This window comes from Prunus persica, chromosome G4 (genome assembly GCF_000346465.2).
Source record: "Prunus persica cultivar Lovell chromosome G4, Prunus_persica_NCBIv2, whole genome shotgun sequence".
In the NCBI taxonomy this organism is placed as follows: Eukaryota; Viridiplantae; Streptophyta; class Magnoliopsida; order Rosales; family Rosaceae; genus Prunus; species Prunus persica.
In genome coordinates, this window is record NC_034012.1 from 4,159,695 (window position 1) to 4,178,561 (window position 18,867).

An 18,867-nucleotide genomic window follows, 5' to 3' on the forward strand; every position below is an offset into this window, starting at 1 on the left:
TCTGAAAAAAAAAAAAACACTATCTAGGTAAAGAAATATTGCGTTTATACAAAGTGATTCAATATTTATTAGATATGTTTTTAAGATATTGGAGAAAACTAAAAGAAAGATGCAATATTTAGATACTGGGATTTGTAATATATGTTTGCAGATGGTCAATGTTATTCTCTCCTTTTCCTCCATGTTTCATGTTTGGACAAATATTGAGGAACGTTTGTTTAACCAAGAAAGGTACTAACACGAGGCAACAACATCACTTCACCAAACGTGCAAGTCCAAGAACCAATAACTCCTTGATTGGAATTCAGAAAGTGAAGAGTCTTTCTTTAGGGAAGGTAGGATGGTAATTCTGTTAACTAGTCGCAATGAGAAGTGATTCCATGGAGGAAAAGTTTTCAATTTTGTCTTTAGGCAATTTTATGCAATCAGTCCCCAGAAAAAATACGAGGACAAATTTCCAAGAAATTATTATTATTTGGAAAAATAAGAAAGGGAAGAGAGGAGTACTGAATATACAAAAGGTGGATGTAAAATTCTGTGTATATTGGATATACTAAAGTTTACAAAGCATCCCTCATCTTATATTCCAGGACTTCCTTCAGTTTGCACCAACTCACGTCATTACTTTTAGCCACTAGAACTTGCTTTGCATTAACCACAAATTTGAACTCTCAGGCAGTGCCCACAAAACTTGCTTCACTAATCATTTTCTTTTGGAGGCTGCTGTGTTTCATTTCCTTTCGCCACTCAAAGAAGACTTGAAGCCAGTTTTTCTCTTCCTGGAGGTTTCCATTTCAACTGTCTCCTTCAATTTCTCCAGGGCTGTCACATTGAGGGAAAAAAAATATAAAAACGGGAAAGAAAGAAAAAAAACAGAGCCATGCTACTGAAGCATCTAAAGTCATTCCAATTGGTCTAGCTGACGGGGCTCAAACAATGGGTAAATTTAACGGGGGCAAACATTTACAAATCAAGGATCAAACTGTAAATTCACCAAAATCAGTGTTTTTTTTTTTAATTTATACCAAAAATCACAAAGTGTAATTAACCTATAATTAGACATATAAATAAGCCAAGCAATTACCAGATTCATAGACAGAGTGGAGCGGTTCAATGTAACTGGAAGGAAGGGAGTACTTAGAGCAAGAGTTATTCTCAGCTTTGCGTAACAGCTTGTTAAATCGCTTAACCTGGCATAAAACAGAAAATTACAAGGAATCCCAATAATTTATGAGTGAGAGTTCAAATTAATGGCATTTAAGCTTAATCTGAACAGAGCACATTCTTTTTTCTTCAATCTTTTCTTCCTTTTTTTTTTTTACTTTTTCCAATTCTTAACCATGATTAACACCTAATGACTTTGTTCTGGCAAGGAAAAAAAAACACCTAATGACTTTCACTTCAACATCTAAATGACTTTCATTCCAATTCTTAATGATGATTAACACCTAAATTTCATTTGTCCTTTGAGCTCAAACCGGCATCAAATTGATAGGTAAAATATATTTGTACATCCGAAAATTGACAATTATGTGGGACAAATCAAGTAAATACAATTCCAGTTTATGAATAGAACTCAGCTGAAGTAGGATGAGATAAAGTTGTCCCAAACTCAAACCAAACGTCTACTTTATATGACAAGCTCACAGCCAATTGACACTGACCATGTGACCCATCCAAGTTGCACCCTTGGACATAGAAAAATTGAAGGAAATACTAAATTAAGAGAAAAAAAAAAAAACAAAGATACACATGGGTATATGGTAACAACTATTTTTTATCACACATAACCTTCACCTAGAATGTGCGTTGGTCTGCTAACAAGACAACACATACCTCGTCTTCACGCAACAATGTGAAGCAACAACCAGTTTGGCCTGCTCTTGCTGTCCGACCTGCTCGATGTATATATGTCTTTATGTATGCAGGCATATCATAATTTACGACATTCCTCACTCCTTCAACATCCATTCCACGAGTCATTGCATCAGATGAAACAAGTACTTGAATATCTCCTTTCCGGAATGCCTTCAGTGTCTTGCTGCCGTGAGAAATATCATTGTCATAATCTTGTCAACAGTTTATAAATAACCTAATAACCATATGCTGTGACAAGTTACAGCCATCTATTGGGAATGAGAATATCGAAGCTAGGACATGTTTCTTAGATGCAGATAAGAAGTGTTTATATGGATAGCAATACTTGGAAATGAGAACTAATCTTAGGCTCTTGGCCTATGAGAGTCGGCATGAAAAAGAGTAGTCTCCTCCTTTGAGGCTCAAGTAAATTTCATCATGGAAGGTGATTTGACATTCAGGACAGTAGCTTGTGCCACACAAACCATGGATTGAACTGACCCTAAAGTTTGTTTCTATCACAGTCTAAATCAACACACTGTTAAAAATATAGTAATATCATGTTTGTATAAACAAACACAGACACTACACCCAAACAGATTCCAGAATGCCGTTTATCAGATTTATCCCAACTTTAGATGTGTGTCCACATCTTTGTGTTATTTGTAGAGAACACAACCTAACTACATCAGGACACTCCTAATTTGTAAAGAGACAGAGACTGTTGTTTATCGTATCCCTTAAATTTACATACATAAAAGAAGTGAAAGCCCAGAAATTACCTTCGTACAGATTGCCGTTGAAGGCCTGAATACTCCTTGATCTTGAAAGGCAAATTATCAAAAGAGTTCAATAAGGTGCATAGACGATGAGTCGACTCCACAGATGACGTGAAAACGATGCACTTCTCTTCTCCTAAGCTTTGTAAGAGCGCAACCAAATACAGTGGTTTGTATTTTGATTCGCAAAACTGTAGATAAGAAATGGAATATAAAATTAGGAGAGGGCACTGAGTTCTCTTTAGACACGTATTTTAGAATTTATAAAAATATAATGCCTAGATTTTCTATTTTAGTTATGCTACCGAAAGAGACTAAATCAATCTAGTGTAAAATCAGAACTCAACTACCATACAGAAAGATATTCTTACCCTTGCCATCATCCCACACTTGCAAGGAAAACACGACTAGGGTTTGCAAAAGGTATCATTTTAGATAGAGGCTTAGACATTTGTCATCCCATCAAATAGGTCACTAATCTATTTATCCTAAATACTAAATAGGTAAAAAGCATTATTACTTCCGTGCATAACTGAAACAGTGCCATTCTCCCAAGGACTCGTGTTTGCCAATAGAGTGATGATGAAATACCAGTTTATAGGATTGTAGTTTTTCTGGAAGCTGATAACGCTTTTGACCAGTTGTCAAGAATAAAGGATGATGCAGATCAAGCTGAGCAAGCTTGCTTGGATCCTGGGTTAGCGTGGCAGAAAGAACCATTTTCACAAGCCTGGGGTAAGGTTTACCCTTAAAACCCCTCTCAAGACCACTGCAACAAATTTGAGATAATATTAAAAAACATGGCAAATGTCATAACTATAGTTTCATTTATGAAAGAGCAGTACCATTGCTCAATTGTGTGTCAGTACTGTCAGTATGAAACCATGCTTGTCACAAGCCACATGACAAAGATGCAGATCTGTAACATAAAAATTTCCAAGGGAAGAGAAAATGCACATAGAACTCACGATCTCCTTATGGTTTTCAAGGAAAATGGGGACGGTAGAAAAGTTTGCGCACAAGGAAGGAAACTTTCATCATTAGCGCGAGTGATTTGAAGCACAGTGGGTAGCCAAGACTGGTATGCCTCCCTGAGCAATCGATCTGTTTCATCAACAACCTATAAACCATCATATGCTTTGCCTTATAAGAGATTATGAAAAAGTTGTTTCAACTCACGTCAAACATATACATATTCTGAAACCATTTTTAAAATATAACAGGCCCCATCAAAGGTTTCAGTTTGGAAAAAGATATACTGTAGCATAAGAAATATCTGTAATTCCAGTGTCACAACATATGAATGAAAATTGCAGTACCATAATCTCCTACTTACAAGATAACAGAGATGCTCAAGCGTAAATCCTTTAGTGTTATTGATATGGTCCATTAGCCTTCCCGGGGTAGCCACCAATATATCCACCGAGCTTTGTAACTCAGGCAAAAAATCTTCTGGGTCAAAAGAGACACCCAACTGAAGCTTAGGTCTATTGATAAGTTCTGAAATTTCATCAGCTATAGAAGATTGACCAACTGCAAGACCAACAGATAATCCTACAGCAGGTGCAATTGCAGAAAAAACCTCTTTAACCTAATCCAATAACACATGAAAATCATTGATTTAGTTTATATCACACCCAAAGGCCCATACAAAGCTTTCATAACATTAGTTTTTATGGGAAGTCATGAAACCTGCAGGGCTAAATCACGAGTAGGCAACACCACCAGAGCGCGTAGACATTTAACAGAGCGAGTTGACAACATTTGTACAATGGGCAAAGCATAAGCTAAAGTCTTCCCACTTCCAGTTGGAGAATTAATACATAAATCACGCTCAAAAGATCCAGGGCCAATAGTCTCTTGCCAAACTGCAAGCTGAACTGGGAAAAGTGAAGAGATTTCCATGTTCTCCAAAGCCACCTTCAGCCTAATCCACAGTAAAATGAAGTGAGTATTTCTATAACACAAAGTAGAATATGAAATGGAACATTTTGCCAATTGGGTAATTTTCACAAAGCTAATTAGAAGCTAATTTTGGCCAACTGGATTGGTATGGTTACCTGGGGTCAAGGCAAGGAAGGAGAGTAAGAGGGCATTCGTCAAAGGAACTGACATCAATTGGGCTTCGCATCCATGGCAGAACTGGTATGCTCTTTTGTTTATCTTCTTCTGCACCCATTTTTAACAATTATCTTTTGATGCTTGCTTCAAATTTTTAAGAACCAGCTTCAGGGTTTTTGTTTTCTTTGCCTGAACTAAAACCCTTTCAGCAATGGCTCACACTAGGGTTTTAGAAACAAGTTTCAGAGACAGGGACTAGCTGGCCAACAAAAATTGAGGTAGGGACTAGAATGGGAATTTTCACGAAGCCCAATGCATTAGAGGCCTGGACCAGAAACGCACTCTTAAAAGTTTGGGTTCGACCAAAAACAAAAGGTTTGCAGTTGTAGTGTTTCAGGCTTTCAGGCAGCCCAAAATTCATAACCCAATTGGTTTCTTGTCTTCATCAACGGGAAGGATTCGATCTCTTTCAATATTGGAAGTAAAATTATCATTACATTAAGAACTAGTTGATAACAAGAGAGAGAACAAAATAGAAGTAAGGGTCTAAAGGGAAACTCAATGCCGAAAAGGAAGTCCAAAAACAAACATTGTCGCGTAACGCATAATAGGTTGTTAGTAAAGGTCTAAAAGGAAACTCAATGCCGAAAAGAAAGCCCAAAAACGAACATTGTCGCGTAACGTATAATAGGTTGTTTCTAGTTCGGTATTATTTCGTGTTGTGTTGTGACTTGTTTGTTCCATGCTTGTGTCATGATGCATTAAATATAATGATCAATCCATAATTCACATAAAAATAACGCTTGTGTCATGATGAATAAAAAATAATGATCAATCGATAATTCACATAAAAGTAATATTAAAAATATTGATATAATTACTTATTCATTGAAACAACAATTAACAAATAACACAATAAAAAAAGAAGTGGATAAGAAGAAAGATGAGGGAAAAAAATAAAATTTAATTGCTACCTCAATTAATGTTTATATATAATTGAACAAATTGAATTAAAATAGTGAGATTGGCACACATGATTGAACAAACTAATTTAAAATTTTGAGACCACACATGATTGGTCCTTTATGGCTATGTGTGGAGCCGGTGGAATCCTTCCTATTTGGATTAACTTTTCATGATTACTGCATTATGTATTTGTAGTGGCTTTCGTTGTTTTGTGGTTGAATTATAAATTAATTTTTCTTGATTACTACGTTATGTATTTGTAATGACTTTTGTGGTTGACGGACTTTATGCTGGAATTATAAAATAACTTTTCGTGATTACTGCATTATGTATTTGTAATGGCTTTTGTGACTGACGGACTTTGTGCTTGAATTATAAATGCAATCTATTGTCTTTATTTATTATAAATTAAAAATAAAAAAAAGAGTGACACCACACAAGCTATATGGCACATCACAGCCGATACTTCATAAGACCAAAAAGAGATGAAGTAGAGAACATGTGGGCTGCAAAGCAGGGAATTCCAACTTCTCAGCCTCCCAAACCTCCAAAAAAGTAAATTATAAAATCTCCTCAGATAGAGCCTTCCTCGTATAGACACGAAGAAACCAATACAAAGTCCAAAGCCCATCACCTCTCCATCCCCCCAATCGTCGCCCAAAATATTTGATACATTCAATTTGAAGCCTGCCATTGTTCCCCATTTCTTACCAAAAACAGCAAACACAGAGATCAGAGATCAGATCGACGGCCCTGATTCAATCTCCCCATCGGGTCGCTGCCCAATCAACCTATTTCTGATTTTTGCTCCAAAACAAAGTTTTCAGTTTTGTGCATGCATCACCGCCATCATCATCAGCATCCGTTTGATTCATAATTAGGGAACCGAATTGATGGGGTTCTTCTCGGATCGAACGGCCAGCGATTCTTCAACCTCGTGCTTCGGTGTTGGCTTAAAGGCTTCTTCTTTCCCAGTTTGAACCTCGATTTGAGGATTGATTGGCTCAGAGAATTAGGGCTTTGTTTTTTGTTTTTGGATCAAAGCATAAAAAGGAAGAATGAGAGTGACGAAGTCTCAGGTTTGGCAGCCTTGCAAGAAGAAGAGGTAGAGGGAACGCTGTATTAAAATTTGGAAAGGAAAGTTTGAGAGGAACGATTTGGAAGATTCTAGAGATAGAGGGGGGAGAAAGAGTGAAAGAGATTGGAGATGTCGTCGAGGTCGGCGGCTGGCAGCAGGACCCGGGTCGGGAAGTACGAGTTGGGTCGGACCCTTGGGGAGGGCAATTTCGCCAAGGTCAAGTTCGCTCGCAACGTCGAGACTAGTGAGAACTTCGCCATTAAAATACTCGACAAGGAAAAGGTCCTCAAGCACAAGATGATCGGCCAGGTTAAATTTTTTTTAATTTATCATTTTTACTAATTTCCCTTTGTGTTTCCTGTTAATTTAATGATGTTCTGGAGATTGTAATGTTGGATAATCCGCTGTTTGGTTGGTGAAAAAATGGAGGAAGAATCAAGGGAAAATTAATTTTTTATTTTTAGTTTTATTTGCTAAGTTAATAACAAGGAGAGGAAGTGAGGGGGGGAAAAAAAGTCAACTTCGGAAAGATTGACACGCACGACTGATTGAGTTTGTCGTTTTCTGACCCGAATCATTTTACTGTTTGATTATAACTGTTTTATTGACTCTTTGACTTTGGAGAAATTTGTGTATTTATAAGAAATTTATTGACTTTCTTGACACTGAAGAATTTTGTATAGTTTTAAAAAAGTTCTCTATTTTTAATTTCCAAGTTAACTTATGAGAAACGAAGAGAGATTTAAAGATTCACAATCAAAGTTGAATTAGGGAGATTATGACTTTTCTTAAACATATTTAAGTTCCACAATTTACGTAATATATCCTCTGCTGCTGTTGTTTTATATTAGATATTTCGTAAAGCATATACTTGTGGAAAAATAAAGGAAGAAGAAATGGAATGTGAGCATTTCATTGCAACTATCATGTGAGTTGCCTTTGGAGGTTCTTTGTTTGTGGGATGTTGGAAAACCCAGCTAAACTTGACTAACATCTGAAATTGAATTGTCGTCAGTTTGCTATCAGCATACCCTGTTAGTAGATGTACCAACTCCAATGATTTTTGGAATAAAGGTTTAGTTGAGATTAATTCCAACCAATAAGAAACAAGCCAATCACATGGTCTGACTTGACAGATATGCTTTTGTTACCCTCACCTTGCCTTTTTGATATCTTTAACATCTATACTTATAAAGCTAATTTAAGAAACAAAAGTAATAATTTTGTTTTCGTGGTCATTTTTGTTCTCATATTGATTTATAAAATTGAATGAGTATTAATTGTTGTTATGTCCTCTCCTTTTGCAGATCAAGCGAGAAATATCAACGATGAAATTAATAAGACATCCGAATGTCATCCGTATGTATGAGGTTAGACAAAGCAATATCCGTATTTTGATTTATAAAATTGAATGAGTATTAATTGTTGTTATGTCATCTCCTTTTGGATTCCTAATGTTTTCTATGTGTATTCTTAGAAAATAGTTTATAAGTTTGTTGTTTTCTTAATCACTATCTGGGATAAAATACATGTTTGGCATATACTTGTACATGTTTTTAATCATTATCAAAACAAACACGTACGAGAAGGTGGTGCAGTTTTTCCATTGTGGAGTTTTAAAACTGTGATTTATTTTAAACCATTATATTTATATTCTAGTGTTTCTTTATTGTCCCATTTATCTCTCTCTCTCTCTCTCTCTTCTGTTTTCTTTGGTACTTGGAAGTGACTTCCTGCTCTGTTTATGGTATAGGTGATGGCTAGCAAGACAAAAATATACATCGTTTTGGAATTTGTGACCGGTGGAGAACTGTTTGACAAAATTGTAAGACAGTGCTTATTTCAATTCTTTCTGGACTTTCTATTTAGGTATGATTATATATTATATATAATCAGAATCTTTGCGCTATTTTCAATTGCCAGGCAAGTAAAGGAAGATTGAAAGAAGATGAAGCAAGAAATTATTTTCAGCAGCTTATAAATGCTGTGGATTACTGTCATAGCAGAGGTGTTTTTCATAGAGACCTAAAGGTGGGAATTATGATTTCCCCCTTTGATATATATATATGTGTGTGTGTGTGTGTGTGTGTGTGTGTGTGTGATGAGCTGTTCTACCATGTAAGACTAAACTGTTGTGGTTGTAAATTACAGCCAGAGAACTTGCTGCTGGATGTTAATGGGATTCTGAAAGTTTCAGATTTTGGACTGAGTGCACTACCTCAGCAAGTTCGAGTGAGTCTTATGACTTAATGCCTTAAGCAAAAGTAAACCCATTAAATCCATTCAAAATTTAATAGTGAGGACTGGATGGCTTCCTGAATCTTATTTTGTTTTGACAATACCTATCTCACACTTATAGTCATAATATACCATGGTGAATAATTAGGCAGTTTCACATTTATTTGTTACAGAATATGTGGGTGATTATCTTATCCCTTTTATTTAGGAAGATGGATTGCTTCACACAACATGTGGGACACCAAATTACGTTGCCCCTGAGGTATGTTAGCTTAATCAGTTATTTCTTTCTCTTATTACCATGTTCCACTTAATGACACTCTTTTTCTAGGTGATAAACAACAAAGGGTATGATGGAGCAAAAGCGGATTTATGGTCTTGTGGTGTGATTCTTTTCGTCTTAATGGCTGGCTATTTGCCTTTTGAAGATTCCAACCTCATGGCATTATACAAAAAGGTGAATCTCTCTCTTTCCCTCCCACCTATTAATTCTTCCTCTTTAAATTTACTTTGCTTTGTCATCCTATGGCACTGTTATCCTTGTTTTACATCTATGGTTTTTATGTGACCACCAGATATTCAAGGCCGACTTCACATGTCCTCCATGGTTCTCCTCAAGTGCAAAGAAGCTAATTAAGAGAATATTGGATCCTAACCCCTTTGCAGTATGTCTTTTTCCCTTATAATATAGAATTTTCCCTTTTCCAGGTGTTTCAATTTGTTTTTTGTACTATTATTTATATGTTGCATTTACTATACAAGCTAATTTCATGAAACAGAGAATTACAATTGCTGAGGTCATTGAGAATGAGTGGTTTAAGAAAGGATATAAGCCACCTAGTTTTGAACAAGTTGATGTCAGTCTTGATGACGTGGATTCTATATTCAATGAATCAGGGGTAAGAGTGAGACATTACGTATTATGATTTACTTTGGTTTATGATGCCAGGGCTTGACTATCTACTTTATTCTTCCCAAGCACAGGAATCTCAAAACCTTGTAGTGGAGAGGCGAGAAGTACGAAATGTGGCGCCTGTCACGATGAATGCCTTTGAGCTTATCTCTACATCCCAGGGCCTGAATCTCAATAGTCTTTTTGAGAAAAAAATGGTATGGTCAAATTTTTTTTATAAAAAAAGTAAAATTGTAATTGTTATATTTCACATTGTAGTTTCTCTGTTTGCATTATTAGCAAGTCTTATCTTTTCCTCTTTGGTTCTGCTTGCGTAAAGTTTAAGAAGACAGCTGACATTTCCTTAACTAACCAGGAACTTGTTAAAAGAGAAACAAGATTCACATCCAAAAGTCCTGCTAATGAGATAATTTCGAAAATTGAGGAAGCTGCAGGACCTTTGGGTTTTGGTGTAAAGAAAAATAACTTCAAGGTACAATGACTGCTCTCTCTCTCTCTCTCTCTCTGTGCATGATGTGATATGAGTTTCCGTTTCTCTTTCCCTGGTAACATAATTTAAAGCTGAGGAAATGCATCTATATGTAACACAACCTCATTTCATTTTATCCATCTCAGCTGAAGCTTCAAGGTGAAAAAACTGGACGTAAAGGTCATTTATCTGTTGCAACAGAGGTATGCCTCTTTCACTTTCTTTTTTTCCTGTTGAGTTGACGCCCCTTTTGACAAATGGGATACAAACTAACTTTCTTTTCCAGATTTTTGAGGTGGCCCCGTCACTCTACATGGTTGAGCTCCGCAAGTCTGGGGGAGACACTCTGGAATTTCACAATGTATGTTATTGCAATGTTGATGCAATCATGGCATCTAATAAGTATTGTATATTCATCTAATTAAGAGCAATTAGGGGCTCTTCACAAATAATAGCCTCTGGGCTTCACCTGTTGCTTGCAAAATTTAATTGCTAGCAGTTGGTGGGCTAAAGCTGGGTCGGCACCCCGCTTGCTTTATTACATAGCAAGCAGCAAATGGCAAGGGAATTTTATGCTGATTTAAATAAGAGGATTTATCCTCATATGGCCACATGATGTGGGCTGGATATAGAAGTGAGAATTATTTTCAGTCTGAGTTTGGTATACCCATCGGCCTAGAAAGTCAGCACCAGATTGAGTTTTACCAGGTTGAGCCAGACAGACCAGACTGATCACGTTTGGCCATGCATGTTTTTACTTTTCTTTGATTTTTCAAGTAAAAGTAAGAAGATGTAGAGCGCCGCTCAAGGATCGGACATGTATTATTAGTCCCCTACGACGTTAGGTTTATTGCCCATCTAGCTGCTGCTTGCACAACGTTTAAAACTCCCGTTACAACAGAGCATGCACAAATCCTTTTTATTCTTGTTTTGTGTTGTGAATTTTTTTCATTTGCATGTTTTCACTTGACTCTCTTAAATTTACAGTTCTACAAGAACCTGTCGACGGGGCTGAAAGATATTGTTTGGAAATCAGGAGATGAATCAAGGAAGGAAGCGGAAGATGGTAAGTCTCAATTCCTAATCTGTAGAAACTCAAAGGATTAATCAGAGTGTCCTGCTCTCCTTTCCTAATAATCACTTTGAAAGCAAGACCCTAAGACACCTTTTCTCCTGCAGGTGCCAGTGCCGGTGCTCTGCCATCTTGATGATTGGCTTCCTTGACAGAACATACTGACGGGTTTCTTTGCTATTTTCTGTTTCTTTATTCAAAAAATTTGAGTGAACCTCATCAGATGTCAGTTGTTGAATGAATACAGACAGTATGGCTTGCAGAATTATCTATAAAAAGTACTTGGGGTATTTGCTTTGAGTGAACCTGTCATTCAGAAGTCATTTGTTAGATACTTGGTGCAGTTTGGGTTGGGAATTAAATGTATTATACTTGTTAGTTGTTGTTGTATCCTTTGAGAGAGAACAAAATAAAACGTGAAATCTAATTTCTCTCTACAAATACAAACACATTCCACAGGGAAAATATGTAATCAAACAGTTGTTCATCCTCTCTCTGTCCCCCTCTTTCTATGTTTATTACATCTGTGTAATGATACATGCAAGTTGTATTTACTTTTGGATTCAACTTGGGGTGCAAAATAAAGAGTATTCAAGGTATGTTTTCGTAATATCTTGTGATCCATAAAGGAGTATGGAGCTGTTATTGGCACTTCAAAATAGTTATCTTACAAAGTGAAATATAAACACATCAACACCAAAATACAAAGAAAAAATTATATATTAAACACATCACTTGAGATTTAAAATTTTCAGAATAGTTTTGGTGATTTCAACGTTTTTTTGTCCAGTAATTTGGGAAGACAGTCGGATGATTTGCTTTGTTGGTAAATTCCAAATTCAACCGTTGAATGCAACGCAAACATATTTTTTTTTTTTGAAAAAATAACTCTTGTATAAAAAATATCAATAAAAATCATATTGTCAAGTTTTAGGTAAGATATTAATAAATAAATATAAAAGTTTTTATATAAAATAATTGTCCAAGACCAACCAGGCTCGTCTAGTCCCATTGTCCGGTAGTGAGGTCCAACCAACGAAATTTCAAACCGAACCCGCCCCGCCCAACATACATATCAGTCGGACCCGTAAAACCCAACCCAGATTTGGCCAGAGAAAAAAAAAATAGTGAGTATCATTTACGCGCCACGCATTCGCTACTCGCTATAAAACGAGCTGCCAGTACGCATTCTCCCATTCTCTGCTTTCGAAAAAATTTGTGGGGAAAATCAACGACCATGAGAGAGGAGGTCATCAGCTCCGGAGGGACCATTGATCCTACTCCTGCTGCCAGGTACCCTATCCCTCCCCTTGCTCTCTTCTCTCTCTATCTCCCTGTTCACATGGCTTTTCGGTCTTCGTTTTCCTTCAATTTCTCTTGCTGATCTAATTAGGGTTTTGCATTTGCTTGCTATTGGTTCGAGCTGTGAGTGTAGTATACCAATTTGCGTTGTCAGTATTAGGGTTTTGGTTATTTCTGTGGTGAATTGGTCAATTCACGCTTCTGTTTGGTTACTGTGAAAGTGGAGTGCACGAATTTCAGCTAAATTACCAAGTGTTGCATGTTTTTTCAGCTTAATTTAGATTAAGCTTTTGTTCTTTTCTAGGTGAAAGAATTACACTATACTCAGTTACAATTTATTACATGTATTATTGTTAATTCGATTTTCCTTATATATGTTTCATTTCTGCGTTTTAGTTCGGCGGGTGCATCTTCACCAACTGTTCCGGCAAATGTGGGGAGTGTAGATGGGTCTATTCATGGACAAGGCTCCAAAGGAGCATCTATATCTTGTGTTGGTTCACAACCCCCAATGACGTCTTTGAGCACGAGTGCTGCTGGTGGTGGTGGTGGGGGTAGTTCTGTTTTTGGATCATCAAGACTGTCATGTAGACCTTGGGAAAGAGGAGACTTACTGCGTCGCTTAGCTACCTTTAAGCCTTCAAATTGGTTTGCAAAGCCCAAGGTTTTCACTTTAGCTATTATTTCCATAAACAAAAATTTTAAATCTGAAGTCTTTCTGTACTTATTTGAGTTGTAACGGTAAACTTTGCAACACTGATACTTCCATTATAAAGTCATTTAGATGCATAAATGTGTGCATGTATACATACACATAAACTATACCTATTATATGAATATATATATATATATATATAATGACTGTACTTTTTTTTATATTTTAGTTTTATGTTATCGAAATGAAATACCTTTTCTTTTGTTGTTGTTGTTTTTTTTGTTTTTGGCTATAGAATTGTCATATCAAGGGATTTATATAGAAAGATGAAATCTATGGTGATATTTTTAAATATTCAACTGGTTATTGTGATTTGTAGCTCAAATTATGAGTTTCTTTTATAATGTTACTCAAATGAAGCTTTTTGACATTTTATATGTTTCAGAGCATCTAACTGTTGCTTTTGTCATTGCCTGCAGGTCATCAGTTCATTGGCATGTGCTCGGAGAGGTTGGGTGAATGTTGATGTTGATAAGATTGCATGTGAATCATGCAGTGCATCCCTGGGTTTTTCTTTATTGCCATCTTGGACCCCTGATGAAGGTTAGCTACTGCTGTCTTAGGGGCTTTCTCGTTATTTGATTTTAAAGCATTGTCGTTTAAAGTTTATGTTTATAGACCTACATGCTCTGCATTTATTGTAAGAAAAAATTGAAACATTCCGCTAAGAATGTGACTTCTTATATTGTTAATGCATTATGTAATTTTGGTTTCAAGTGGTTGTTTAGTCTACGATATCTATATTTGATGGTTGCAAAATTACCATCTAACTGGAAGTTGCTGAGTCCAAACTGTGGGACAGAGTTGAATTCCTTGCTTCAAGTTAGGCTTCCCTGTGACCTTGTCTAAGCGTTTAAAGGATGTCCCCTGTGGTTTGATCCAATGTATGCTGTTTGGGGCTAAGTGTTGTTTGGATTAGTGTGGTCTTGTCTATTTTTAGTTGGGTTTTCCTTTTGGACTTCTTGCCCACCATGCTATGTACTTCTCTTTTTACTTGTTAATAGAATTATTGTTTCTTATAAAATATAGTATAATAATGCAAATCTTCAGTTTTAGAATAAGTTATTTGCCTTCCTATTTTCCTTCTGATAAAAAAAATTAGTTAAGAATACAATAACTTTGTCTGTTCCTGTTTTTTAATCCTTTTTTTGTTCTTTCCTTTTCATTTCAATGTGAAGTTCAAAATGCAGCAGAAGTCTTTGTCAAGCAGCTGGATTCTGGTCACAAAGTTGCTTGTCCTTGGAGAGGAAACAGCTGCCCAGAAAGCCTGGTGCAATTCCCTCCTACCCCTCAGTCTGCCTTAATTGGGGGATATAAGGATAGATGTGATGGACTTTTGCAATTCCACTCTCTACCTAAAGTAGCTGCATCTGCAGTTGAGCAAATGTGGGTTTCTCGGGGTCCACAGGTTGACCGCTTTCTGTCCCAGTCGCAGAATCTTATGGGAGGGGAAGTAGATTTTAAATCAGAAAGTATACCAGAACTGGAAAGCTCCCGAGATGGAGCAATCTTTTTATATTCTCGTGTAAGATTTATTTATGAACTTCCTGCTTGTGATTTGTTGACTTGGTCAATTACGTACTACTCAATTACATGTTCTTCTAACCCAGTTCCTTTCCTTTATCAGGCTCAGAGGCTTATAAGTCTTTGTGGATGGGAACCGAGATGGCTTTTGAATATTCAGGACTGTGAAGAACATTCAGCCCAATCAGCTAGAAATGGATATTCTATTGGGCCTACGTATGCCCAGATCCATCTTTCACAGGAACCTGGATCAAGCAGGAAAGCAGTTTCTGCTTCTGCTAGAAAGGATGCTGGAAAGAATAAAGTGTTAGTTAAGGAATCTAGAGGTGATCTCAGGTCACCTTTACTAGATTGCAGCTTATGTGGTGCTACAGTTAGAATTTTGGATTTCTTAACCATTCCTCGCCCTGCACGATTTACTCCCAACAACATTGATATTCCTGACACAAGCAAGAAAATGGGATTGACACGTGGGGCAAGTGCAGCCAGCGGGATTAGTGGTTGGGTTGCTGCTGATGATGCAGAGAAAGAACAGACTGAAGACCGTGATGAGGTAGCAACAACAACTGGGGGGAGTTTGGTTCCAAAATCAGATGTTGATTTGAATCTCACAATGGGAGGTGGTTTCACTTTTAACCAATTCGGCAGAACAGAAATGTCCGGAAACATTCACGATGTAGATATGGGAAGGGATCTGATGATTGGGCAACCTGCAGGCAGTGAGGTTGGTGATCGTGCAGCTTCATATGAATCAAGGGGTCCCAGCTCTCGTAAACGGAGTTTGGAAAAAGGTGGCAGCTCTGTTGATAGGCCACATTTAAGGACGCAGCAGGCTGATAGTGTTGAAGGAACTGTCATTGATCGTGATGGTGATGAAGTTACTGATGGTGGACAATATTCAGCTGGGCCTTCAAAACGTGCTCGTGATTCAGATATTTTCGATACGCATTGTTCGTCTGGTGCTGGTCCGAGTCATTCAATGGGTCTTGAAATTTATGCTGATGGTAATAGAGTTGCTTCGTTTCAGCAAGGTAGTGATCAATTTGCAGGAATCCATTCGAATAGGGATTCGGCACGTGCGTCGTCAGTTATTGCAATGGATACAATCTGTCACGGTACGGATGATGACTCTATGGAAAGTGTTGAAAATTACCCGGGAGATGTTGATGATGTTCATTATGATACTCATTTCCCCACTTCTAGTACATATGGAAATCTGGACATGAATGATACATCAGAATTGAATAATAGTAATCAAGCTCAGCAGAGCATTGGTTTCCAACCTGTTGCTGATGTGATTCCTGGGGAAATGGGTGTTAGTAGTACAAATGATGGGGAAGAAATTTTCAACACAGAAACCGTGACTGCTCAGGCGCGGGATGGGTTTAGTTTCGGGATTAGTGGAGGAAGTGTTGGAATGTGTGCTAGTCATGAAGCTGAGATTCACGGGGCTGATGTATCTGTGCATAGAGCAGATAGTGTAGTTGGTGATGTGGAGCCCAGAACTGAAGATGCTGAAAATCAGGGCCAGACAGGCGAATCTGCCCCAGATCCTGGACTGATGGATGAAATTGTTCCTGATGAAATAAATAGGGAAGATCCACACGGTGATAGCCAGGAGATGCTATCTCGATCTGTAGGGAGGGCTGATAGTGGCTCAAAGGTTGATGGGTCTACTAAGGCTGAATCTGTGGAAAGTGGTGAAAAGATTAGTCGAAGCTGCAAGTTAGAGAACAATGCCCGCCCTTCTCTTTCATGCAATGCTAATGTTTACTCAAATTATAGAACAACCAAAAAGGAGGTCAAAAATGCTGGCAAATCTTCATTTACGAACAATTGTGTGTACCAAGAATCAGAATATGCAGTTGCGAATGGGATAGGTAAAAATCTATATTTTGGGCAGTTATGTTCCTGTATCATATCTCACCTCCCAATTCTTCTAAAGAAACTTTGTACGAATATGAAGACAGTTTCTTCTATTCTTTCTTATGTTTACTTTTAGGGATGGTGAATGATTAAGATTTTTAGAGCAATACCTTTTCTTCGTTGACTTTTGTTATTGAAGTTGAAAAGTGATGCTTACTGTTTAAGATATTTGTGACTGACAGTTTAACATCTTAAATATATGTTAAAAAGGATTTAGTCATTTATATATATTTTTATGCTTTTTGATTGGTGTTATGTTAACTCTATTTGGTTATTCAGGACCTCCAAAAGGTGAGAGCAATTATGAAGAACCTATGGAATTTGATCCAATTGGCCATCACAACCAGTTCTGCCCCTGGGTCAATGGGAATGTTGCTGCTGCTGGCAGTAGTGGCCGTGGCCCTGGTACCAGTGCTGATGTTGTTGCACTTTGTGGCTGGCAGCTGACCTTAGATGCGCTTGATGCTTTGCGTTCCCTGGGGCAGGCTGCAATTCAGACGGGACAGTCCGAGTCAGCAGCATCTTTATACAAGGTTTATTTCTTTTATATTTATACTTTGGTGTTGTAGATCCCACATTTATAATTTGGTTTGGTGTTATAGATCCAACATTTATACTCAAGTGTGTGCATCCTCTGATCCAACATTTATAGTTTAACCAGCTTCTCTTTTCCCCTTACCATTTGAACAATATCTTCTTGTTGCACCATATGCATTGATTGCATTTCTACTTACAGGATGAACACCAAAACCCTGGCCAGAAGCTCCTTCGACACCACTCTATGAGTCGAAGCCAGGGGCAACATTGAGATGAGCAGTGAAGGTACTTCCAATTACATGCAAGTGTTTCACTAGAATGAAACACCTGGTTTTATCTTCTGTCAAGAAGTTACAGTTCGATCAAATAATTAAGACTACCACCCACCCACGCACATACTATGCACATGCACCCACAAGAAGCTCTAGATTGTTTATGCTGCGTGTGAATACGATGGGTAGGAAACTCAACTTCTATTGTTGCTAATTGCTAAGTATGATCATTTTGCAATTTTCAGTCTAGGTAGTTGCATGATTGGATATACATTGGTAGTAGGACATTATTTTCTCTCTTTGAAATTAAATGTATTTCAGTTATCAATAACATGTCCATTGGGTACAGGAAGACTAACTAAACTTATTTGGGCCACGTTGTCTTTCTCTTGTTTGAAACCAAGCCATTTGATGTCATGATTTTAGCAGTTGGGTTTCAGCTTCTATAATATAAAGCAATTACAGTTAAATGAGCATCAGCCACGCCTTGTCTGACTTTTGCTGATGCATTACAGAGTCCCAGTTGAACTGTCTGTTGTGCACCTTGTATATATCTTCATGGGAAGCAAACAATCTTTTTCGACGGCGCTTTTTATTTTAATGATACTCATTTATGCATTCTTCGTAGGATCAGAAACCTCGCTCAAAGTCGTAAGGAACTTGAAGAGCAAGTTTCACTGGAGCCGCACCCCCTTTGCCCCTCCTTATGGTGGTGTAATTTATATAAAAGCAGGAATCGTAGATGCATTTTTTGGTATGTAACTTTAGACGCATTTTCATGCAGAGTTAACTTCCTTGTCTGTATTTTTGTTCAAGATAATTTTTTTTTTTTTTGGGTTTACTATTACTTAGAAAATTAGTGATGTGATGGACCAATTGGATCTGGACATGTTTGAACAATTGTAATCCCCCGCAACTTGCTTTAATGTTATATCATCTTAGACTGCAAATATGGGTTTCTGCTTGACAGACTAAATATTTGTTCCCCCTTTGTCCTAATGTGTTCATTTAAGTTCAAAAAATTATTATTATTTTGCAAATCTTGTACTTTTAATAGCCATTCTCTCTACGGGGAATTAGATTTATGTACGTATGTCATCACAAATTTAACATATATTTTTCTGTTTAAAACTAGCGGTAATTAAAAAATTTGTTGCT

The 18,867-nt window shown here is 37.2% G+C and overlaps 2 protein-coding genes across 2 annotated transcripts; one reads left to right on the forward strand and one right to left on the reverse strand.

Annotated features, from left to right (window-relative positions):
• LOC18779908 (DEAD-box ATP-dependent RNA helicase 1) lies at positions 436 to 4,956 on the reverse strand. Its single transcript, XM_007213868.2, has 9 exons — positions 4,697 to 4,956; positions 4,329 to 4,563; positions 3,973 to 4,227; positions 3,605 to 3,756; positions 3,228 to 3,405; positions 2,640 to 2,827; positions 1,837 to 2,041; positions 1,085 to 1,190; positions 436 to 822 (listed from the first exon to the last, which is right to left on the reverse strand). Exons 1-9 carry the CDS (start codon positions 4,813 to 4,815, stop codon positions 731 to 733), a joined length of 1,530 nt encoding a protein of 509 aa, XP_007213930.1. The 5' UTR covers positions 4,816 to 4,956; the 3' UTR covers positions 436 to 730.
• On the forward strand, positions 6,076 to 18,685 carry LOC18780664. Its single transcript, XM_007213849.2, has 23 exons — positions 6,076 to 7,050; positions 8,049 to 8,111; positions 8,495 to 8,566; positions 8,665 to 8,772; positions 8,893 to 8,973; positions 9,188 to 9,241; positions 9,311 to 9,436; positions 9,555 to 9,644; positions 9,759 to 9,878; positions 9,964 to 10,089; positions 10,248 to 10,364; positions 10,508 to 10,564; positions 10,648 to 10,722; positions 11,349 to 11,427; positions 11,541 to 11,552; positions 12,456 to 12,726; positions 13,132 to 13,399; positions 13,870 to 13,993; positions 14,629 to 14,975; positions 15,078 to 16,854; positions 17,180 to 17,433; positions 17,637 to 17,722; positions 18,338 to 18,685. Exons 1-22 carry the CDS (start codon positions 6,871 to 6,873, stop codon positions 17,706 to 17,708), a joined length of 4,473 nt encoding a protein of 1,490 aa, XP_007213911.2. The 5' UTR covers positions 6,076 to 6,870; the 3' UTR covers positions 17,709 to 17,722; positions 18,338 to 18,685.